Genomic DNA, 25289 nt, shown 5'->3' with positions numbered 1-25289 from the left:
ATGAAAGGTACTCACAGATCTCTAAAGTAGGCTGAATAAATCAAAGATTAGACAACCTACATATTATATTCTAGTACAGGGGTCCCCAACCCCTTGTCCGTGGACCAGTACCGGGCCACAGCATGCCAGCAACCAGGCCGCACAGACAAGCAAAGCCCAATCCACAAGATGCAGGCAGCACACAAAACCATGGCCCCTCCGGTCTATGGAAAAACCTATGTCCACAGAACTGGTCCCTGGTGCCCAAAAGATTGGGGACCTCCGTTCTAGTACATAAGGCCTGCTGATGAAAAATGTTTTACTGTTACTTTAATAGCAAATACAAATTATACCTGAATTTCCATAATAGTTGCTTCTTGCTCTTTAACTGGAGCTTCACTTTCAATTTCTATTTCTCCTTTATGAGTAATTTTGGTGATTGGTCGTCTTTCAACTTCCCTCTGCTCTTTTTCAATCATTTCAATTGTCTATCAGTAAACAAACAACAGGTTAGACATACAAGGCAAAACCCTCCAGAAACAGCAGACAAAGTTCTAGGACATGAAACCATAATTAAAGAGATGGAAACTGGATTCCTTTTTTTGTATTAATTACCTTTAAAAACAAATGCCAGTAAATTAGTTTGTATACACGTTGAAAACCTGACAACTATTTTACATACTAGAAGATATGGTTCATTCTCAAATAAAACATTTAAGGTTCAAAATTCTAGGATTCCAGGAATGTTAAGAAAATTATTCAATCGAGTTCATTTTACTAGAGAAGAATAAAAGTATAGTTATAATGCTAAAGGATGTCATCTGGAGAAAGATTTCTAGGATATTTTGGCCAGAGAGCAACTGGGGCAAGAGAACCAAAAATGGACATATAATGAATTACGGCAAGAGAGAACCAAATTTACTCCGTGCCCAAATCTTACATTAGGAGAACAGCTGCAAGTCTATATAAAATAAAATACTCAACTGAAACCAGAAAAAAATACTAAGTAATTTCCCACATGCTGAATGCAGGTTGTTAGGGGGTTGAATTTACCCTATTTAGCAGCTAGCTTAATGTGAGCTGAGAGAAGCACTGATCATTTGATTATTTAGGAATGAAAGGATTGGCAGGGACAACAACTTTTTGAAATCAAATAACTTATAAGGAGACCAATTCAATATGGTAGATAAGCCATACATGTCTATTTTCTCTTTTCCTCCATGCAGCTAGTTCTTTGGAAGCTAGTTCTTCAGGACTCATTCTTATGAGATGATCTGGAGTAACTTCACCCTTCAATACTCTTTTAAAAAGTATCTGGAAGAGGAATCAATAATTAGTTATATGTAATCAACCAAAACCTGCATTTTTTAGTATCAATTCAACAAGAAAAATATTAAGAACTGCAAATCAACTGAAATTCTATTAATTTCCCTTGCATGACAGTTTATCTACAGTAATTTTACACCAACATAAATATTTCATATTTAGTTTCAATTGTTTTTATATGGCGTAAATATACTAATAAGAAGAATTATTGGTTTTCTGTTTAAATACTCTAAAACATTCGGCAACTGAGCTGAAAAATTTAGGCCAGTCTTTGAACTTAAGAGCAAAAAGTAAAAGAAGGAAGCCTATAAATTTAAGAGCCTATACATGTAAGAGTGTAGCTGAGTAATTTTATTGCTGAAAGCAGAGGGGATACAAACACAAACTTCATCCATGTACATTTCTACTCTGCTAATCTGTATCTGCAGGGCTTAGGATACATGCAGAAAAACAGGATGCATCTCCTGTATTTCTGGAAGTAACGTTATATAAAAATATAATTAGATTCAATATAGATTTTTAATGGCGGCATTTCAAATCTGCCTTAAAAAGTTTAGTTAGAAACTGTTTCTTTTTTTCCCTGCTTATGTAGCTTGAGATATGGCTTCTATATCACCCATATACTAGATCTATAACATAAATCAAATGTTAGGTGCATGCAGACTGATACAGTCCTAGTACAAATACGCTGAAGACACTAGCATAAGGCTTGTGGCAAACCTTACAGGCCAACAGTGAGACACAAAAGTTAAATCCAAAGCAGGGAGGTCTAGAAGTTAAGGCACCAGATTAGAAACCATGAGACCGTGAGTTCTAGTCCCACCTTAGGCATGAAAGCCAGTTGGGTGACTTTGGGCCAGTCACTCTCTCTCAGCCTAACACAGTGTTGTTGTGGAGAAAATAGGAGGAGGAAGAAGTATTAGCTAAGTTTGCTGCCCTGAGTTGTTTATAAAAATAGTAAAGGTGGGATATAAATTAAATACATAAAAGTATTAATTATTTGTAACAGAATGATTTAGGAAGGAAATTGTTATGTTAAATCCTGAATTTTGCTTCCCTAGGATGTAATAACGTATTGCAGGGTTTTGTTTCAGTAAAGGTAATCCTTGACTTACGACCATTTGTTCAATGACTGTTCAAAGTTATAATGAAACTAACAAGAGATGACCAGTCCTCACACTTACTACTATTGTAGTGTCCCTGCAGTCACTGGATCAAAATTCAGCCACTCGGAACTGGCATGCATTTACAATGGTTGTAGCATACCAGTCATGGGACTGCCATTTGCAACCTCCCCAAGGGGCTACCGAGAAACAAAGTCAACAGGGGAAACCAGATTCACTTAATGACTGTGGCGATTAGCTTAACAACTGCAGCAAAAAAAGGTCGTAAAATTGTGCATGACTCACTTAACGTCTGCATGGTTTAGCAACGGAAGCTCTATCCCAAGTGTGAGTATAAGTCAAGGAACACCTGTATAACAGTTAGGCTGCTAGTAGGGACAGTACGCAATTTTCATTCATTCATCTTTGCTCATTCAGCATCCTATCCATTGAAATTTTATTCTGGGGAACGATCCAAAGGTAAAAGACGATGACATAATAGTAAAAATGTCTTCATCTGATTTTCATCAGCAGGACGTTTGTGGGCACAGCTCTATTCACATATACTATTATAGCTCTCTATCGAATCTATAGTTTAGGTAAAGAAATGTGAACCCCTATTTTAGGAGGCAAAATGCCTCTGAAAAAAATTAACAAGCAAGATATTTTAGCACACAAAAATAAAATTACAAGTGTTTTTTTATTAAATATAGATAGAAAAAAGTAGATTCATCCATTTGAATATGGAATAAAAGTATGTTAGTAGATTTAACTCTAGCTCTGAGACTTCTAAAATGTTAATAATTGGGATGGAAGAAGAAATTATGAGCATTTAAAATTATTTTAGGCCTCCACAAAGAAAAAGAATTATTCTTTGAAGAGTTTCCAAGTACGTAAGAAATGTCATGACATACTTTATTTTTTGGATCTTTCAGATTAAATATCAAGCTTCTGTACTTATTTTTATACTTGGAATCAGTATCCCGGAAAAAAGAAAAGAGCTCTTTTTCAATTTTATTTGCAACTTTTGCTGCTCTTTCTTCAGGGATCTTCAGTGTTGAGTCTGCAAGCCTGAAAAAAAGACACAGATTTTATTCTATTTTTTTCAGGAAACAACTGAAATAACAGGAATGTCTTTACTGCAGAATCCATACCTTTTCTCTAGAATTTCTTTCAGTGACTGTCTAACACTTTGTCTTATCTGATCAGCAGAAGGTTTGGCTGCAGAAGCAGGAGGTGAGTGTACATTACTTGCTGTTCCCTTCTCGCTTCTCTTTTTCTTCATTTCCTGCTTATCCTGAATACCTTTTGAAATATAAGCAAATTATCCATTTTAGAGAACTGAAGTATGGAAAAATAAAACTACATTTCTACAACTGATCGTATTCTTAATAATGAGAACAAGAAGTTTTACTGTTGAAAAAATAAGGTGAATTGACTGAATTTAACACTATTTGTAGACTGCCCTGTGACAGATGCTGTGAAAAAGCACAAAATCATAAGTATAACAACAATAAAAACAACCAGCAGAAATCACAAAAAAGTCTTATGATGGGCATCTATATCTAGCGTGGTTATGTGCACTGGAATAATATTTTTTTTTATCTGCTTGCAGGGTCAAAGAAGGGATAGTGGGCCAACATGCCCCTGGCAAAAGTGTGATTGAAAGTGTGGGAGTAATCACAAAGAAGGCCTACTTAGCAGGCCCACTCTAAAAGTTCACAGCACCACAGGAAGTTTCCATTCTGGCAAGGTACTGACCAATATACCCAAGTATTTAAAGGTAGCCACCAATATTTTGAATTGGGCCCAGAACACCAAACTTTAAATTGGTTTTATTCTGCACTGGCAAGGTTTCCCGCTAGCAACCTGGCTACTATGTTTTTCTGTCAACTACACCTTCTGAATCAGCTCCAAAATTAGAGTAATCTAAACGAATGGTGATCAGGCCAAGGACATCCTGATCCAAGCAGACTTTTAACTAGCATACCAACCAGATCTGGGTCAATGTCCCTGACTATAGCTTTCCCTGCTGTTTAAGTAAGAGCCAAGAGTCTAGGGTGACTTCCTAGTCATTAAAGGCAGCATAACCAGGCCAATATTACACAAATGCCCAGTTCCAAAAAATCCTCCAGCTTCAGATTTGTTCCAAAAGAACAAATTTCTTATTTTTAAGATTTAATTTGAGCTTCTTTTACCCATCCACATTATTAAAGTCTCCACGCTACAGAATGGTTGAGGATTTCTATAGTATTGGTTTGACCCACAGTAGCAATGTATAATTGGGTAGGATCAATCTTACACCAACCAAACTGACTATCTTTCCTAGAAGTTTCATTTATATACTGAACAACCTTACACTGAAAATATTCAGTTAAAAGACAGTCTCACATTCTAATTTCAAAGCAAGTTTCTGATCACAGCTACTGACTCTGGAAAGCAACCCTTTCCAAGCAGAAACTAATTTTGCTTTCTTACTGCTTATTTTTCATTAACTTGGTTTCTAAATTTTTTTGGGGGTGACATCAACAGAGCAGAAGGTCATTTTTTCCCCCTGATAGACCAAGTATGTTAAATTCCAGAGAGCCTTTCTATTTTATTGCTCAAATATAGTATGAATGAAACTAATCGATCAAAATAAATAATATGAATTCCTGTCTAAATCTCAGAGGCACTATCCTTATTATAACCAATCAGGAAAATTTAATATTTTAAACCCAATATATTTTCAGAAGCTCATACTTCAGATGTAGTGTGCAAAACTAGTTATGTAAATTAAATCAGATTAAATTATATTCAGTGTGAGACTTGTTTTAAAACAAGTATATAAAACAGGCATTTAAAACAGGTATATAAATAAAATTATTATTATTATTAAAACAGAAAAGTTATTTTTTACAGTGTTGCATATTCCCACAATAGAGTGCCATTCCTTAAAAGAAGAGATTACAGGCAATTTCTAATAAAAAAAAAAAAACATAAGGTATCTTAGAAACTGTTAGCCTGTACTTTATAAGAATTTAAGGTTTATCCATGCTTAATAATAATAAAAAATAAACAGCTGACAGGAAAAAAGTCAATTTTAAAAAATTGCTTCATTCAATGAATCATTTTTCAGATTTGTTAAGATTTATGATATTGGTACCAAATGCAAAAAAACTATTCAATCTGATCGTTGTATTTCTCGCAGTTTTTGAATACAATTTACACATTTTGAAAATCATTATCAGCAATTTTGGTTTTAATTACCTTGCTTTAGTGTGCTTTCACTTGAACAGGAAACATTATCTTTATTCAATTTTTCATATTTCTCTTCAGAAGCTCGTCGAGGAACGGAACTCATTTGTCCTGTTTTTTTAAGGGGAATCTGCTGCCCCTTTTTACTTTCAGAATTTTTACATTCCAATACTGCTTTTCCTTCGCTAGATTCCTGAAACAGTTACAACACTAATTATAAACCTTTTTTCTGTCCAATTTTTCTTTAGTCTCAGGATCAAAGCCATCTATAGAAAAATATGCATTTATATAATCTATGCCATAACTTCAACATACCGGTAATTTGTTCCCAAGATGGCTAACTACATAAAAAGAAGAAAATAAAATAAAATAAAATAAAATACCACTGAAATATGTATACCTTTACCAGACTAGAGGAGAAGAGGAGGTATATGGAAAAAAGAAAAAAAAAATATGTCCCCGTCTTCAATCCAGTGATAAAGGCTCTCGTTCTCTGGTGAAAAATACAAATTAGACTTCATCTAGACATTGTAACCATGAAAGTTAATTAATAATAAAAGCATAAACCTATAACAGGGGTGTCAAACTGCTGGCCCGGTAGGCCAGATGCGTCATACTGAAACCACTCCCACCCCATTGCTGGCAATGGAAAAAAAGTTACAATACGTCGCGACACGTCATGTGACGTTGCGAATTTGACATCCCTGACCTATAAAGAACCATAAATCTTCTAAGGAACCAACTGTTCATATTTAATACACATTAAAATGCTGCTTTGCACCTTACAATCTTGGTTAACATTCCCTTGCAGAATTACATTTCTAAAACAATAGTTTAAGCAATACGAGCACTGATTTGTTGCTCAGAGGCATTTTTAGCCGAATCTGAGCAGTCTGAAAGATAACATAACATAAATATGAATAATTAGGCCAAAAGATGCTATTTTATGAGGCAACTGGACTTTGTTTTTTTTTTTTTGAAGATGTTTCACTTCTCATCCAAGAAGCTTCTTCAGCTCTATGACCTGGATGAATGAGACTCTCCATAGACTTTGAAGGAAGGACAAGTTGCAACACGATAGTTTTTAATTAGCAATTAATCTGGGATCTTATCCATGTTTAATAGCAATAGCACTTACACTTATATACTGCTTCACAGTGCTTTCCAGCCCTAAGTGATTTACAAATGTCAACATGTTGCTCCCGAAACTCTGGACTGATCTCAGAAGGATGGAAGACTATTTCAGGGCTTGACATTGAGTCAGGAAGCTGAATATCTATTCAGTGTTACATAATTCTTTATTAATCATACTTTAACTGGAAATGAAAGTAATATAAGTATACCTTATATATTAAAAATCCTCAAAAAAGATGATACATGTTTTATAGCCAACTAATTTAATAAAAATGTTAGTCCTTTTTCTATTTGGAAAACAAGTAATTGGCAAAAGCTACAAATGACGACTACATGTTAGGCAAAAACTACTGTAGAAGAAAGTTATTAAAATGATTTCTTGCCTTTTAAAACCATATATGGTGCATTTGAAAAAAAACATGTTCAAAGGGCTACCATGAAATTTGCTGTAATCTGTCTATACTAGTAAAAAGAAATCTCATTTCTTACCCGCTTAAAAATTTTGACCTTATGTTTCACAGAGTCTTCTCCTTGCTTTGGAGTCTTGTTTTGAGGGCCCATGAAAGTTTGCTTGGACATTCCAGGCTTCTCACACTCCACTGATCTATTTTCTCTGGTTGTTTCAAGTTTCACATTGGCATCCAGCATATTCTTATCAACTGAATCTGGTTTCTTGTCTTCCTCAGCACAGCATTTGATGCAAACATATTCTTTGTCTTCTTCTCCCATTTGCTGTGCTTGAAACAAACTCAATCCAACACAATCACCATGAAACCAATCATCGCATCTACCACAGCCTACCATGAACCTACAACCAAAAAAACCAAAAATCACATTGCTTTATAATCTTTATATTACACTAAACTTACAACTTTTGTAACTCTCCTAAACGGCCTCTCATATAGAAAAGTTCCTCCTTGTTTGGTATAGTTTGTGCAGAAGAGTGCATCCATTTCTTCAGCCTTACAACATGGTGTAAAAGGTCAAGGTTACAGCAAGAGGATTTTGTTATGCTAATCAGTAGAGTCTACTATCATTCTTAATAAAATACACATCTGCAAAAGAGAAATTTAAATTTTGAATTTTGTTCCAGCAGCCTAATAAAGATTTCTACAAGTTACAAGTTCAGAATGAATGCAACCAGTTCATACATTCATTGTTAGATCCCATAGATCACTAAAACACTTGCAAATTAGGTTTTCACAAATAGGCAATGCCCAAATTTTATAATAAAAAGATCAATCATTCTTCCCTATTCCAGATTACATAGTAAGCAGAATCACAACTGCCACTATACTTATCAAATTACACAATAAAATCCTTGAAGCTTGCAAACTTCATTGAAGAACTCATTGAACACATGAGTTGTCCTTAAATTGGTAATTTTCTAAATGTGTAAACCCTTAGTATTCTTTCTTCCCCAATGAAATTTGACAGGAACAAAAGTTTCAAGTAAGATAAATTACCCATACTTTAGCATGTTTAAATGCACAAGGCAACTCCAACCTCTCTACCAAATGGAGCCACTGGGAGGGAAATAAAGGAAATACTACCTCTTGTTATTTTCTGGTCTCAGAAAAATCTTGACTATTACAACTGGGCCAAACTTCATTAGCAATTCAAGAGAACAATTTTGCCTACATCTAAAATCTCCATTATCCCAAATTATCTTGAAGGTGTTTCAATCAGCTTGAAAAACTTTTTTAAAAGCTTATGAATTTAAACGATCTGTGAATATATGCATAGTCCATTTATTTTATAAGGAGATAAAAAGGAATTATTTTACCTAATTAAAATATAATTTTTCTTCAGACTGAAAAATATTTGTGCTGTGCATGCATATCTCTCTGCATACATCTGTGCACACGTATGTATCCACATCCCAATTGTTTATCTAAATGTAGAAACTTTTTATAGAAATATTTTAAATTTATTTTAATTCTATAATTAGAAAGTAAGATAGTAACTTCATATCTTTTCATGAATGTATCATGGAGAATGGTCACATTTCATTAAAAAACATGGCATGGTAGGGAATATAATTTACATTTCAGAAATGACTGCAAATAAAGCAAATGACAGTATTAAGTATATGTGAGAATTTCATGAAGTTTATTAATATGACTGAGTCTGAAACATGACACAGTGAAGTAGGCCATAGAGATATTTTATGAATGGATGTAAAAATACTGTTTCTTTGTGGTTAAAAAAATGATTTTAAGGTTATAAATGTATGAAATAACAGTAAGCCCATGGGTGGCACAGAAATGAAAATGAATGAATAAATAGTAAAAAAAACATTCAAGAAAACCTGAACTTGGCTATCATCAGAAAAAAGTTCACATTCTTGACAAAACTGACAATTCTGTTTTTGAATAAAAAATGAAAAATGTAGAATGACAAAGAATGTAGAAAGATAGGGATTACTATTTACTCCATACATTAGTGGCTGAGAAACTGGAATACAAAAAAAACAAAAACAATGCTGACTTTAAAGACTGAGTCATTTAAAAAATTACTGCACAAACTACGTTTATGAAAATATATGCAGCCCTTAAGTATATATTTGGATAAATTGTGTATTTATCAGATTAAACAGGAAAAAAGACCAGTTATTTTCTTCTGATTTAGCTAAGGGTTTTTTAAACAAACTAAACTATTTATCATGATCCTTAAAAGAACAATTATAAATTTTCTTCTATTTCGGATATTAAAAAGTTGATTTCATTAATCTCTGAATCACATCTGGTTTTAATAGAAGTGCACTTGTTTCCACATTGTCGAGTTTACAGTAATCTAAATTTTCACACCGACAGTTCAATAAATTATGTGGGCATATTACAGTTTTAGTTATTCTATTTAATAAACTCATTTAAGAACAGATGAATGCACTACAATCCTTGCATATATAGTTTTCTTTTCTTTTTCTTTCTTTTGTTCCCTACTAACAGGAAGAAACTAATTCCGCTATCTAATAAAACTTTTTTTTGCTGGTTAACAAACCTTTCTCTGAAATAATACTAAGTCATAATCTGAAAAATGTAGAAAATTATTAACCAATAACATTATGTTCTTGGATGTATATATTAACTTTATCATTAGCTTAAGTCTCAGAAACGATAGATTTCACTTAAGCATAATGAAGTCTGGATATAACTGATAAGGATTCAGTAATGACTCAGTAAGCGTAACAGATTATTCTTAATTTACTGGAAAAAGATTTAAACTGGTAATGAAATATTGGACACTATTAACTTGTACTACAATTAGATTACATTGGCTATATTCAATAGAATCTAATGAGTATATATTCTACTACTTAGACAATTTATGTTAATTTAGTTCTTATCAGTATTTTACTGAATTATTATAAGGTTCCAAATAAAGGCAGGATTCCTACTTATTCTATCCCTGTACCATTAAGCCTCCAAATGTATCACAGAAATAGGCAGGAAGACAAAGAATACATTTCCCAACAATAAAACATGGGTGGATTCAATGAAAAATTTAATAATTTGATTTTTTTGCATATTATATTTCTAAGCCTGATTATTTTTTATTAAAATATTTTTATGAGTAATAGTGGGTAAGAAAAATTCTTAATAAGCTATTAAGTAGCCATTTTCCCAATAATTTTAGACTTTTTTTTTAAAGAAACCCATTAACTTTTGGCCACTAGGTTATTACTTTTTAGTACTGACATTTAAATGGAAGAACTAATATAAAGGAGCAGCTAATTATGTGGGATAACTGTGGTTGATAGGAAGACTTTCTAAAAAAAACTGTCATTCAGGAAGAGCTGGTATCAAAGCATTCTTCTCTGATAGGTTTTGTAGATGTTACTGTAGTAGCATTCAACATGCTGGCCCACTAACACTAAAGCTCTGGCTGTAGATTGCTTCTTTGTTTGATGTCCAATTGCATTAACCATGTTGTAAGGCTGGAGTGGATACACAGCTGCAACAGAAAGAAAATAAATACTTTTAAGATAGTAATTGGTGACACTTAGCAGATTTAACAATCATAAAATACAACTTATATAATCCTGACACTTAAAATCTCTTACATATGTGTATTCTTAAACTCTACTGTAGTGTTTTATATGCAAACAAGTTACTGTAAGCAAGAACACCTGCTGCAAGGATACTTAAAATCAGAGCTTTTTTTCTCATTGAACGCTCAGAACGGAGTTCCGACACCTTTTTTGGATGGAACCTTGTAGGGTAGGCAAGGCGGGTTGTATGACATGTGTGAGTTCCGGCACCTTTTTCTTATACAAAAAAAGCACTGCTTAAAATAATAGTGTTAAGATATGGACTACTGTTACAAGTGGATTCCACTATTCAAGAGTACTACTAAAACATTCCAGTGTGATGTAGACTATCTTTTTCAAAAAAAAAAAGTATCAAAATACAACTTTAATATGAGTAAAGCAAAGCTTTTTGCTGGGTAAGTCAGAATCTCCTTCTGGAAGGTAGCATTAAAACAAACAAAATTAGAAAACAAAGAATACACCAGACCAAATTCACTTTATTGTAAATACAATTTAAGGCTGTTTTGTAAAAGCAATCAAGCCAGTTGTTTAGGAAAGTCGTAGCATTATATTATGTGTCTGTCAATAAGTTCATTCCACTTTACTTTCTGTACAGGCATGTAACACTTCACATGTGATAAGAAATATATATCCAATATGACAATCATCGTCTTTAAATAAGCTATTCCAGCAATTGCAACTTTTTAAATATGTTTTATATACAGCTGCATATAATGGGCTGCAAGAATAACCTTGAAGAAGGAAGAGCCTAAGAAAAGACAAGGGACAGATAAGAGAAATCTGATTCCAAAGCTGAAATACAATTTGAAAGAATGTTTCAGACATATCTTACTAATATTAGTTGTTGTTAGCTGCGAAGTCATGTCCAACCCATCACGACCCCATGGACAACGTTCCTCCAGGCCTTCCTGTCCTCTACCATCTACTAATATTAGTAAGTACTTGTTAATTAAAGAGTAGCAAGATCTTGCTACTGATTTCATAGCAAATATGCTATTGATTAACTTAATCCTTCTCTGATTCATGCATGTTGCATAAAGGATTAAAAGGGGAAATTCAGCTTGACTAATAGTCATATTTACTAGATAATGGTTTATAGATTAAAGTGTCTCATCTCCAAGTTTAAAAACAAAACCAATAAACTAACAAGCAAAAGACATGATGCTTAAAAAATTAGTAGGAAGTTTTCAATGCTTTATAAAATGGTAGGCAAAAAAGCCATGACTCACATCTGAAAGGTTTTTTTTCAAAACACCATTAGCTTGTTAAATAGTCATTAGTTTAACAAAGAAAATTAACATATATTGCTATAAAATCCAATGTTTCTTACCAAGAGCATTTTCCAACTTAAGTACATAGAAAAAAAACTTTAATGTAGTTTAATTTTCCTACAAAGTAATTTGCACTTATCAGATCTCAGCGTAATGAGAAGTCTTTAAATCATATTATTTTATTTATTTCTGAGAATTTTAAATAGCTTATTGCAATACATTAAAATGTCTAAAGAATGACGCAGATATAGCAATTGTTGCTTGTAGTTACAGAAGTAAACAGACACCAAATCAAATAATAAAAAATAAATTATCATAATAGAAATGAATGTAAATATAGGTAGTCCTTGATTATTTATAATTCAGCCCAAAATTTCTGTTGCTAAGCCAGAAAGCGAAGTTTTGTCCTGTTTTACATTTCTTGCCACAATTGTTAAGTGGATCATTGCAGTTGTTAAGTTGCTAACATGGTTGTTAAGGAAATCTGGCTTCCCCATTGACTTTGATTAACAGAAGGATCCAAAAGGGGACACTGCAACCGTCATAAATATGAACCAGTTGGCAAGCATCCAAATTTTGATCACATGACCAGGGGGATATTGAAAGGTCATTAAACGAATGGTTGTAAGTCGAGGACTACCTGTAAATAAATCCTAATGGTAGAGATAAATATTAGACATTTGATTAATTCATAAATACTAAGCCATAATGGATTGCTAAATCCATTTAGCAATAAACTAATGCTAAATAAATGCTAAATAAAACAAATGCTAAATAAAAAGCAATAAACCCAAATCATATCTTGACATATGTGAAACACACTATAGTACTGTGAGGGAAACAAAATGTATAGTTAGTAAGAAGCAGGGCTTTTTTTGTCATATAACGCTCAGAACGGAGTTCCAGCACCTTTTTTGTAGGGTAGGCAAGGCTGGTTGACATGTGTGAGTTCCGGCACCTTTTTCTTTTACAAAAAAAGCACTGGTAAGAAGTGATGCAAATCTAGAATTGTTTGCAAATCTAAGTCATTTTTTATTTCAGTTAAAATCAGTGTGAGATTAGCCAAGAGTCTGGTTCTGCTGATTTCCAAAGGCTTGTAACACAAGTAATTTAATATAAAACTTGTTTATTTAGAGGGTATTTAGAACTTTTATTTATTAAATTTCTAATCTTAGTGACTCTGGGCAGTTTACCACAGCATAATAAAACCATATAAATACGTGAATAAAAGCATAACTCAGAACTTACAATTATCATTATGAACAATAGAAGAAATTGTAGACGGTATATGCCAGTCAGATTTTTTTTCATATGTGAACTGTATAAAACATACTTTTATAACTATATAAAACATAGTTCCTTCAGGTACAATTGTAGAACTAGGTATTTCTGTTAAAAAAATGCATTACAATACATTTTGTCCCATATAATCAAATCAAATAATTTCATATATTATTTACATATGTAAACTATGTGGAATTGAGTCCAATCCAGAAAAATACTTAACTTAAAATAGGTTTGAATAAACATGATTATGAATTAGATTTAAATTTAGATTCATGCAGTGGAGCAAATAAAACTGAAATGGTCGTTACACAGGCACAAAGTGTTAAGACTCCAAAATTATTGTGAAAGCTTCTTCCAGGGCAACTATAAAGTCAACTTCCACTATCCAATTGAATGGATCTGAATCTAGATCCAGTATCTAATTTAAAATGTGTGCATCAAGGTGAGAACTGTGGGTAGAAATCAGTATGAGGCTTGCACAGTAATGTTGTCCTTCTTTTAATTGTAGCCTTTTCAAAATTTCTAGAAATGTAGGGAACCTGGGTGTATGGCAGAAAAAAACGAAGAAAATGGATTCCACCAAGAGAAGTGTACTATTTGAAGTCTATCAATGCATATAGCAATAACTTTTTTTATTACACAATAGTTATAACTACAAGATAACAAAATATTGGTTTCTTCAGCCCTATTGCAGAAGTAATTATTGCAAATGTCTTCTTTTAATATTAATTGAACTCATTCTAATTAGTGTTTTAATAAGTGTCGGTGGCTTCTGAAATAAAACAAAATATGGATGGGAATGGTGGAAAACTAGCTTAATAAATAAAAGATTATGGAAACAATTGATTGCAAACCAATTATCAGCCAACACTATAATATAGCTGCACAGAAAGCTAAAACCATCTTAGCCTACATCAACACAATTTCCAAATTATGAAATCATTCCACTCCATCTTGCTCTGCTTACTCTTCATCTTGAATATTCTAATTCTGGTCATTTATACTCTACAGAGGATTCAAAGAAAGGCAACAAAGATTACCTGATGACTAGAAATTAAACTCTATGGGGAAAAAACATTGAAGGAGCCGGGCATGTGTGGAATAGAAAAAAGTAGATATAACATTCAACAAATGCTTGAGAGTCTGTCCACAGAAGGCCAAAACTTATTCTTTCTCAATCCAGATGCAAAAATAATGACTTTAAGTTAACAGGAAGTCAGGTTCCAACTGAATGTCAGGGGGAAAAAATCTAACAGTAACAGCAATTTAACAGTGGAACCAATTATAAAGCCAAGGGGTTGTTTTTCCTTTACAGGATATCTTCAAGCAGAAGCTATGAAAGAGGTTGGACTTAGGGGCTTCCGGTTTGCCTACAGCTGTAAATGGACGCCTGGAGGACGGCTCCCGTCTTCCACGTCCAGATTCGCATTGCTGGGGGGTCCTAAAAGTACCTAAGAGTCGCCCTAGAGGGGTGTCCTGACAGAAGGGGCTTTTGCAGAAACGCGGGGGGGCAGCAACCCCCTCGTTAGTGCCTGCATTCCCTTTGTACTGGCGGACAAAAGACTGACCATAGGAATATGGCCAGCTCCTAGGCTGCAGACAGCCAAAGTCAAATCTACTATCAGGCAACATTAAAGCAGCGTGGAAGAGACATGGGTAAGATTCCTCTCTTGTACCTTAATCATCTTCTTTTCACCTAATTAAGCTGCTAAGTACTTTCCCCCCTGTGGAGAGGGAGGGGGAATTTAACCCTCCCTTCGGAAGGTGGCGAACAAACTCAGGGGTGTTTTTTGGAAACAAAAGAACGCTTAAGAAAGAAGTAACAAAAGAAAAGAACTCTTTAAAGTACTTGGGGGACACTCAGTTGCTAAATTTGAAATTGCAATTTTGACTTTCTCATTAAAAAAAAGCCAAGAAAATATTTAAGAAAACAAGATAAAGAGTAACCTTGAACATCAGATGTGAAAGTTTACAATGGAAGAGTTTCAAAAAAAAAATCATGCTCTGTGGGAAATATCTTACCAAACTTAACAGCTCCTTTCTACAGCTGGCAATGAAATGAGCTTTTGGAAAAGAATTAGAAAGCATCTCGAGAAAACAAACTCAAATTCAAACCGTGACTACAACTAATATTTTACTGGGACAGAACTCAACAAAAGAAATTGAACAATTAAATACATTGGCAGAAGAATTAAACAGTCAACAAATACAGGTTTTTGAAGATGGTGAGGGAGAAAATATGGAAGGAAGTTTATTTGGACCAGGACAATTGTATCAAGAGGTGAAAATAATAAGATGTGGTGCTGTTGGCAGAATTTTTAATTCTTCAAAGGTGGAGACTGGAGGTCCACTTCAATATGATAGTACAAGAATGCTTTGAAGAACCTGAGGCAAAGAAGCGCAAAATGACATGGCAAAGGAAGAAAGCAAGAATAAGACTGAAGAAATATGAACATTCTTAAGAGGCCTGAAATAGATAACATTAAAATAGACAGGATGGTACTGGGATTACGAGAATGTTTTGATGAGTAGATAAAAATATTAATTAAAAAATAATAAAAATAAAAAACAAAATACAAATGTATGAATATCAACACTGAAATATTGAGTTTTTCTAAATGATATGGGTTAAGATGTATATATGCTAAGAATGATAGAATGTAACTAATATATTTGGATGCAGAAACATGAAGGATATATTGAATGTTAAAATGGAACAAATTTTGATTAATTTTTAATATGTGGAAACTATAAATGAGAAACAAGAATATTTTATTGTCCTCTTTTCTTTTTCTTTTTTTCTTTTTTTGGAAATGAGATATGGAAATGAGATAAATGAGAAATGGACTACATTACTAGGTATTGAGGAGAATTGTATAAAGGAAAAAGAGGTTATTTAGTAATATGAAATTGAGAAATCTTAAATGTTTTAATTTTAATATCAATGTAAAATTAAAGCTAGAAAAAATAGATAAGGTTTGATGTTTTAAAGATGGAATGTTAAAATATGAAATATACTAAAAGATTGATGGATATATATCCAAAAATAAAATAAAATAAAATATTAAATGAGAGGTTGGACTTAATGGTCTTCCAGCTCCATGCTTGCATTCAAAAGGTGTTAGGTGCCAGTAGTGATATGAACTGCATTAATTTGCAATAGTCTGAAAACTTATACGCATTTCAACAGTTCTATTAGTGGACAGTACTAGATGCGTGTCTATAATTTTCAAATAAAACCATATTAACTATGCTATATTGTCTGATAATAAAATATATGAAATTTGTATCAAATATTTTGATTAATTCCTTTTGGCAATAGGACAAGGAAAATAATATTTCAAATGCTATACATCCTTAGTTCCTAGGTGTTTCAAACTATAAACCCCACTGTTTCTAATTAAACATATAGTATGAACTACAATGGAATCATTGTCCAGAATATCTAGAACAGCCCAAGTTTGAAAAAGCCGTTATGCAGAATGGTTGGTACACATTTTATTACACACATACACATTAATGTAATCAGGTTAAAGCATCAAACCTTTTCAAAGGTTTTCAGAAAATCTATCACAGCAAAACTGAGTATTCTTTAAAAAGTATTCAGAATACTGCAAGATTCAAATTTTGCTATTAAAGCTAACAATGAGCATTTTGATATTTATCAATAGTGCTTGTTATTTTTAATGTTACCAGGAAAAAATCCATGAAAGCATACATTATTTGGTAGGCAGAGATATGGAATATACAGGTGAAACTCGAAAAATAGAACATCGTGCAAAAGTTCATTTATTTCAGTAATGCAACTTAAAAGGGGAAACTAATATATGAGATAGACTCATTACATGCAAAGCAAGATAAGATAGTTCAAGCCATGATTTGTCATAATTGTGATGATTATAGCGTACAGCTCATGAAAACCCCAAATCCACAATCTCAGAAAATTAGAATATTGTGAAAAGGTGCAATACTCTAGGCTCAAAGTGTCCTACTCTAATCAGCTAATTAAGCCATAACACCTGCAAAGGGTTCCTGAGCCTTTAAATGGTCTCTCAGTCTGGTTCAGTAGGAATCACAATCATGGGGAAGACTGCTGACCTGACAGTTGTGCAGAAAACCATCATTGACACCCTCCATAAGGAGGGAAAGCCTCAAAAGGTAATTGCAAAAGAAGTTGGATGTTCCCAAAGTGCTGTATCAAAGCACATTAATAGAAAGTTACGTGGAAGGGAAAAGTGTGGAAGAAAAAGGTGCACAAGCAGCAGGGATGACCGCAGCCTGGAAAGGATTGTCAGGAAAAGGCCATTCAAAAGTGTTGGGGACGTTCACAAGAAGTGGACTGAGGCTGGAGTCAGTGCATCAAGAGCCACCACACACAGACGGATCCTGGACATGGGCTTCAAATGTCGTATTCCTCGTCAATCTGCTCCTGAACAACAAACGTCAGAAGCGTCTTACCTGAGCTAAAGAAAAACAGACCTGGTCTATTGCTCAGTGGTCCAAAGTCCTCTTTTCTGATGAGAGCAACTTTTGCATCTCATTTGGAAACGAAGGACCCAGAGTCTGGAGGAAGAATGGAGAGGCACACACTGCAAGATGCTTGAAGTCCAGTGTAAAGTTTCCATAGTCTGTGTTGATTTGGGGAGCCATATCATCTGCTGGTGTTGGTCCGCTGTGCTTCATTAAGTCCAGGGTCAATGCAGCTGTCTACCAGGAGATTTTGGAGCACTTCATGCTTCCTTCCGCAGACGAGCTTTATGGGGATGCTGACTTCATTTTCCAGCAGGACTTGGCACCTGCCCACACTGCCAAAAGCACCAAAACCTGGTTCAATGACCATGGGATTACTGTGCTTGATTGGCCAGCAAACTCACCTGACCTGAACCCCATAGAGAATCTATGGAGCATTGCCAAGAGAAAGATGAGAGACATGAGACTGAACAATGCAGAAGAGCTGAAGGCCGCTATTGAAGCATCCTGGTCTTCCATAACACCTCAGCAGTGCCACAGGCTGATAGCTTCCATGCCATGCCGCATTGAGGAAGTAATTGCTGCAAAAGGGGCCCAAACCAAGTACTGAGTACATATGCATGCTTATACTTTTCAGAGGTCCGATATTGTTCTATGTACACTCCTTGTTTTATTGATTGCATGTAATATTCTAATTTTCTGAGATTGTGGATTTGGGGTTTTCATGAGCTGTACGCCATAATCATCATAATTATGACAAATTACGGCTTGAACTATCTTGCTTTGCATGTAATGAGTCTATCTCATATATTAGTTTCCCCTTTTAAGTTGCATTAAATGAACTTTTGCACAATATTCTATTTTTTTTAGTTTCACCTGTATATATACTGGGAAGTATGTATCATAAAATATACTAGATTTAACTTGAAGGTAAATGTACACAGGCAAGGTTTACATATAATGCTAAGTTAATGCAATCTTTGTTTGGTTTTGGCGTAGAATGAAGACTGAATTCCTCCTAAAAAAAATCTAAGGTTTATTTTTTTGTTACAAATCCAGAATTTGAAACCAAGGCTGGTTTGTTGATGGTTTGCAAATCCTGGCTTATTTCAATTGTGACTTAGATCTGAATCCTTGCTTATTCCTGGCTTATATTTGTGATCTATTCTGGGTATTAGTAGAAGAAATAGAAAAAAAACAGAAGTTGTGAAAAAAGCCATTATTAATTTGTTCGTCTGCAAAAATGTTCTGATTTTCAAACCAATTAAACAAGCTTTTTTTTGCAAATAACCAGAATATAGGGACATTTTCTTGTATCTATTTCTTCTTTTGCTTCTTCATTATCTTCTTCTTCTTTCATCTTCCTTCACTTCCTTAGTGTAGCTGAAGGACATTCTGACTTACTTCAACAATTCTAGATTTCAGGTTATGAATTGATTAATCTGATTCTATCTTTTATGTTTTAATTTGAAAAAGATAGTCAAAAACCTAAAATTGGGACAGGAATGGATGTGTGACTGCAAAAGATTTGTTTGAAAATCTCTTCATCATTTACAGCCCAAGAGCAATGCAACACAATTCTCTCACTTCACCACTTAGCCTCCAATTCTCCTCCTCCCTCCCAAAAAGCCAAAAATATTGATCCTGCCCTATGATGATATAATTGGCTATAATCAATAATGTGAAGCATTCAGATGAAAAAAATAAAGGAGTCCATCCCCATCAGAAGAAATTCACCTACCCCTGCTCTAAAAAATGAGAAGCCGATTACAAAATATTTTGTAAAATCAATGTGTTAAAGCACACACCTGTTGCCATGTGGCTTTCTGCAAAACCCACACTGCTTACTAGGTATCCAGACACTTTTGCTTTCACTGGGAGACAGGAGTTCTGTGCTCTCTCGTTTTACAGTAGAAATATTATCTGGAATGAACAGTGGTGGCTCTTCAACTGAAAGACTTTTACTGCTTCTTCTCTGTCGAGGCTGAAGGTTCTTTTCTAACTTTCTAATTTTGACTTTCTCCTTTTCATCATCTTTTAAATAATCCACAAGTAATGCCATGGACTCTTTTTTTCCTCCTTGTTCCTTAATGCAATTATTTGTTTTAAGGTGATATTTCTGTGGCTGCTTCTGGCTCTGTTGTGGCAACTGCCCTTGCTTAGAATTAACTGTTCCCAACACTAAATGTAAACCTTCTTTAGAACCAGCATGATGGCTGACAGATCTGTCAATCATTCTTTCTGTCGTTATCTTCCGTACCTGAACTGGTATTTGACCCCGGGGAATATTTTTCCCTACCTCATGGATTTGCTTCTTTAGAGGTATTCCAGAGTCACAGCTCTGAAATCTTATATCTTTATCTGAATGTTGTTTCTTAACTTTAATTGTTTTCTGACAATGCTGAATGTTTCCTTGCTCCTCTATGTGACGTTTCAGGCTTACTGAAGACTGACTACGAGGATTTGGAAGAGCATGAATTTTACTCTGTGTGTCCTGGCCTACAGGAGCCAATTTCTGTTGTGTGACTGTAGTTTTATTTTGTTTAGTCTTGGTATTTTTGGACTTCGTCTTTTTTAGGTATTTTAATGGAACACCAGAATGCCCAACTTCTTGCAATTCTGAAATTTCAATCTCTCCCATGTTTACATTTTCAGGCTCTTCATGTTTTGTTTGGGTTGGAATGTGCTGAATAATACTATCTTCCAAAGTACTTGCTTCTAATTTGATAGAATTTGTACCATCATCTTTTAAATCAGTCTGTTCAAATTCCATGCTATTTAAAGGAAGATCATCTTTCAAATCACCTTTTTTCAGGTCATCTGAATGTTCTTCCTTGTCTTCTTTTTGCAAGTTAGCATTATGAGCACAATCATCACTAGCCTTTAAACCTAAGTGGCATTCAGCCTTTCCGTCCACAAAATTAGACTGAACTAAAAGATCTTCATGAATTTCACTTGAATTTTCACAAGTTTGAGAAATAAGCAGAGTATCACTCATTCCAGTTTCCTTGCTTTGATCTTCTATTTCAATTCTATTCTGTTCTTCCTCAGTCTTATGGTTTGCCTTTTCTGCTGAAGATATTTCAGACGTGTATTTCGTAACTTCATCACCTTCACCTGTAAGGTTGTCGCTATTCGTAACGGTGTCAACAAAAGCAGATGACACTGACTCTGTTCCAATGGTAGTACCATAATTTTCTGTAACAGCCTGTGCTTCATTTTCCATTTCTTTACATAAGGTAACAGAACCTGACAAATTAGAAGAATTTCCTGTTTCATGAGATATTCTGACTTGTGCCTGACTGGGAATTTCATGCTCATTATCTGCTTCATTGCTTTCTGATTCTGCACAAGACGGAACCCATTCTGAAGTGCCTGTAGATGATGGTGGGATTTCTTTTGTTTCTTCTAACTGGGAACTGTCGTTACAGCTTGGCTCAATCTTTTTAAAATCCTCTTCTGCATTATTGTTCTTATTATCCTGTTTAGCCTGTCCTTTATCAGGTTGTTTCAGTCCTCCCTTCTGGGCAGGTCCAGACTTTACAGTTTTCTTCGTGGGAACAGAAGGTGAAGAATTTGAACGTTTAGCTAGTGTGCTCTGCCGTAGACTTCGTACTGGATCTATTAAAAATATATATATTGATGTTATTTATACCAATAAAAAATAACATGCACTAAAAACAGACTATATATAGTTTATCACAATAAATGCAAAAGTTACTAAGCCTATCCTCAACACCTATTCAGGTCAAGTGGGTTATAGATTGACTGTTCATCAAATTATAAGCACATTTATTTCAAGCAAACACTAAGTTATATTCTTTAAGTGGTTTGATCATGGAAACAGGAACTCTACAAAATGCATTGCTTTTAATGTGTATTTTTATTATTATTATTTTTTTAAAAACTACCTTGATTCATTAAACGTGGAGACTTTCTTGGTGATTTAATTGAAGTTCCATCCATTTGGTCCCTCAATTTCCTATTGGATGACAGATCACCTTCATCAATGGTACTGTGGGCAGTTTCCTTAACTCTGTCATCCATAATATCATCAAGTCCGACAGCTAAAAAAAATGGGGAAAAAACCACAATCCTAAATCTTAAAAAGATTTTTATTAAGTCTATAATGTCATGAAAGATGTGAAACATAAAGAAAGCAATGGCAATGGGGAAGGGGTAGGTTGGAGGGGGGGGAAAGAAAGAGATAAATAAGATTAAATGCACGTGTAGGAAATGAGATGTACAAGTTTCCCAAAAGGCAGATAAAACAAGTGGTCATTCAGAGCAGTATTATTTCTTATACATGGTCCTTGAGAAAGAGTCATAGCCATTTTTAGTGGACTCACATTTTATTGATTTGCCACAGGAAGTTCTCAGTCCTTAAAGGATCAGCTGTCCCCTCACTGTCCCTTCCCACCTAAGAGAAAGAGAATTTAAAAATGGAAAGAGCTGATCCAAAAGTGACAATTTCCTTTATCTATATAATTTTAATAGTTTATTTTTAGATGCTAAATGTAGAACATGATAGTCTGGAAACAATGTGTTTCACTTGCTAAACATCTAGCCAAAATCTAAGGGCTACAGTATAAGGTTGCAATTTTATGTACATCTCATTAAACACAATGAGATTTATTTCCATGCAAACATTTGTTACTTTATATTAAAATAGTGTATGCAGGTATGAATGTACCTATATATATTAATTTACTTATTTTACAAGATGTTGCAGAATACATTCAATAAATGAAAACCTACTAGAAATGTCTATGTTCAGAAAATAGTAATTACTATATTGATTTTCCATTACAAAACTCATTTCCTTTCATTCAAAATATCTGATAATGGGTGTTGATTCAATGCAGAGATTTACTGTCCCTGTCACAGAAATTATTTAATACTAACCAAGAAGAATTTAAGATGTAATTATTAAAAAATAAATGCAAATATATAAAATAAATATTAGCAAAAAAGAGTATTTTCTTCCAAAGCTGTGCAATGACTTTGAACAAGGGTGTCTCAAAGTACACAGGAAGCTCATTCTTTGAATCATTAAGGGGTGCTGACACGGCTTCTTTGGAAGCTGTTCCTGGCAAAGAGGCTGTGCATATATTTCTTTCAAAGAGGTTGCAGAACCCTAGTCATGGCAGATGGTTGTCCAGGCTCTGCTTTAAGATTTCTAATAAAAGTAGCTTGCTCTTCTGGTTATTAGTTAAAACAGTGATGGGTTACTTCTGCTGCCATTTAAAAATCTTAGTTAATGATAGATCAAAATGTAGCCTTTCATAATAACCCCATTAAAATTCAATTACCATAATTATCACACCCAAGATTCATCTGGAAATATAAGGATTCGCTTTGTCTTTTCATGAAAGACAATAATGAGAAATTAAATTTTATAGGACCCTAAAGTTAACCCTAATGCACCCCATTCCAAACTTCCACCTAGTCTGATGAAAAGACACCAGTGAGCACCTACTCTTAGTTTCCTAACAAGTACAAATCTACCTAACATTATACGATATGGATTTCAAGGGAAATTAGAGAAATGTACAAAAAGCAATAAGAACTATCTATAAGATACAATCCAATTAAAAAGCTAACAACAAAACAAATATAATATAATTTAACAAGGGTAAATTACAATTTGTTTTATAAATTGTTTTGTTTTTTAAAATCAAATAATTGCTAAGGCCCTGTTAGGGAACACGACTTCAGATGAGGATTGATTACTTTATATGTGGTCCCCATTACAAAGTAACTCTAAGTGAAAACAATAATAAAAACAATAGAAATAGTAAATACACAACACTACATCACTATACATCAGAGAGTATATCCAACAAAATGGATTAAACATCAGGATAGACTACCAAAGAATTAACCGTTACACTTCAGAGCATGCTGGAACTTTATAAATGCCAACAGTGTTGGAACCATCCAAATCTCAGGAAGAACACTATTCTACAAGGCAGACATAACTACAATGAAGAAAGACCTCCTAGGTCCCCTAACGTGACAATGCCGTAGAGCTAGGGCATAAGACTACACTAACTGTAGCTGAACTTATCAGACAGATAGGAGTAAGAAAGTCTTGAAGATAAACCAATGTAAGGCTATATAGGGACAACCAATGTGTTAGATTGCACTTGAAACATTTCTGATAAACAGTTCAGTTTATGGACCAGAGATGTTAAAATGGTAAAATGAAGAACCTCTTAACTTCTTGTGCAGCCAGGTTCTGGAATAACTGTAGTTTCCAGATGGTCTTCAAAGGTAGCTCTATGCTACCCTAATTGCAGTAGTTGAAGTAGAAGGTAAATAGGCTCTAAGTGACTGTGAGACCATCCTGATCCATAGTTGGTTCACAGGATATATTTGACCAAGGGTGCTCCTGGCCATAGCTGTCACCTGCTTGCTAAACAGGAGTCAAATGTCCAAAGGATGTAACATATAGCCCAACTTCTTTTTAGTGCCAGAGAGAAAGATACATATGTTACATTATGTATATTACATTATGTCATGTTTTCATATACAAAGTTTTACATGACTTCCCCACCCACCACCCCATTGGAGTTCATGGGATTTACTCATGGTAGAAGTTTTGAATCCCACACTAAGATCTGCAGCTACATAATTCTGAAATTTCAAATAGGATGAAACTGGTCACATATGGCCAACATAAATAAAAACTGACAAGCCACTTTTGAAGAACCTTGCCAAGAAAATTGCAGGTAACTTGCCCAGTCAACAGAAGTCAAAAACTGAATTGAAGGCATCCATCCACACATATATGTACACATAAAAACACACACCAAAAAAGGAATTAAAATGAATATTGTAGCTAGTTACTTCCCTGGGATAAATACTTCTGGACAAGTAACTTCTGAAGCCCAATGATTAAGCTTTTCAGTTATCACATAAAATATATGTACATTACTAAAATCTTGAGTAAACGTATATGTCTTATATAGTTATAGCAGACTGAATTTGACACTCCTGATTTCTCACTGTAAGCCATTCTATTCAGAATGCATTACCAATAACACTAGCTGTCATCTATAATTGTATACATCTTAATGCTTCTTAAAATAGAAATGATTTTAAATGGAAACAAATGCAATCAATCTTCCAAAAAATAGACATCATTTTTGAGCCATTTCAACCAATTAATATTAAAATATCATATACATTTATTATGCCATAATGAAGAAATAGCAAAATGATTAAGGCAGCAAAGCAAATCAGATTTAAATAAGAACCAACTGTATTAAAAAAAAAATTATTCTAATCTGATAAATATAAATATAACTTAGAAATTGCCTGCCATTGCTCTCCTTGCCTTTGAATTTCATTGTTTAAGGCTGTCAATGGAGAATCAGTGTGGCATAGTTGTTCAAGCGCTGGAATGGAACCGGGAAGATCTAC

General features: G+C 34.0%; 1 protein-coding gene across 8 annotated transcripts in view; it reads right to left on the bottom strand.

Moving 5' to 3' along the window:
* The window catches only part of PHF3 (PHD finger protein 3), a 626630-nt gene that overhangs the window by 8635 nt on the left and 592706 nt on the right, over positions 1–25289 (bottom strand). For 5 of the 8 annotated variants that reach the window (XM_081316443.1, XM_081316440.1, XM_081316438.1 and 2 more), the window contains 8 exons: positions 21773–21928; positions 19670–21482; positions 7269–7587; positions 5658–5838; positions 3563–3713; positions 3323–3479; positions 1177–1293; positions 333–467 (listed from right to left, as the gene is read on the bottom strand). In XM_081316443.1, the coding sequence (XP_081172569.1) occupies positions 333–467; positions 1177–1293; positions 3323–3479; positions 3563–3713; positions 5658–5838; positions 7269–7587; positions 19670–21482; positions 21773–21908 (3009 nt within the window). In that variant the 5' untranslated portion in view covers positions 21909–21928. Of the gene's footprint in view, positions 1–332; positions 468–1176; positions 1294–3322; positions 3480–3562; positions 3714–5657; positions 5839–7268; positions 7588–10654; positions 10737–19669; positions 21483–21772; positions 21929–22210; positions 22282–25289 lie in introns of all 8 variants that reach the window. The other 3 variants (XM_081316441.1, XM_081316442.1, XM_081316444.1) reach the window with 2 other exon arrangements.

This window comes from Vipera berus (genome assembly GCF_964194415.1).
Source record: "Vipera berus genome assembly, chromosome: 1".
Lineage (NCBI taxonomy): Eukaryota > Metazoa > Chordata > Lepidosauria > Squamata > Viperidae > Vipera > Vipera berus.
This window is presented reverse-complemented; position numbering and strand designations above follow the sequence as displayed.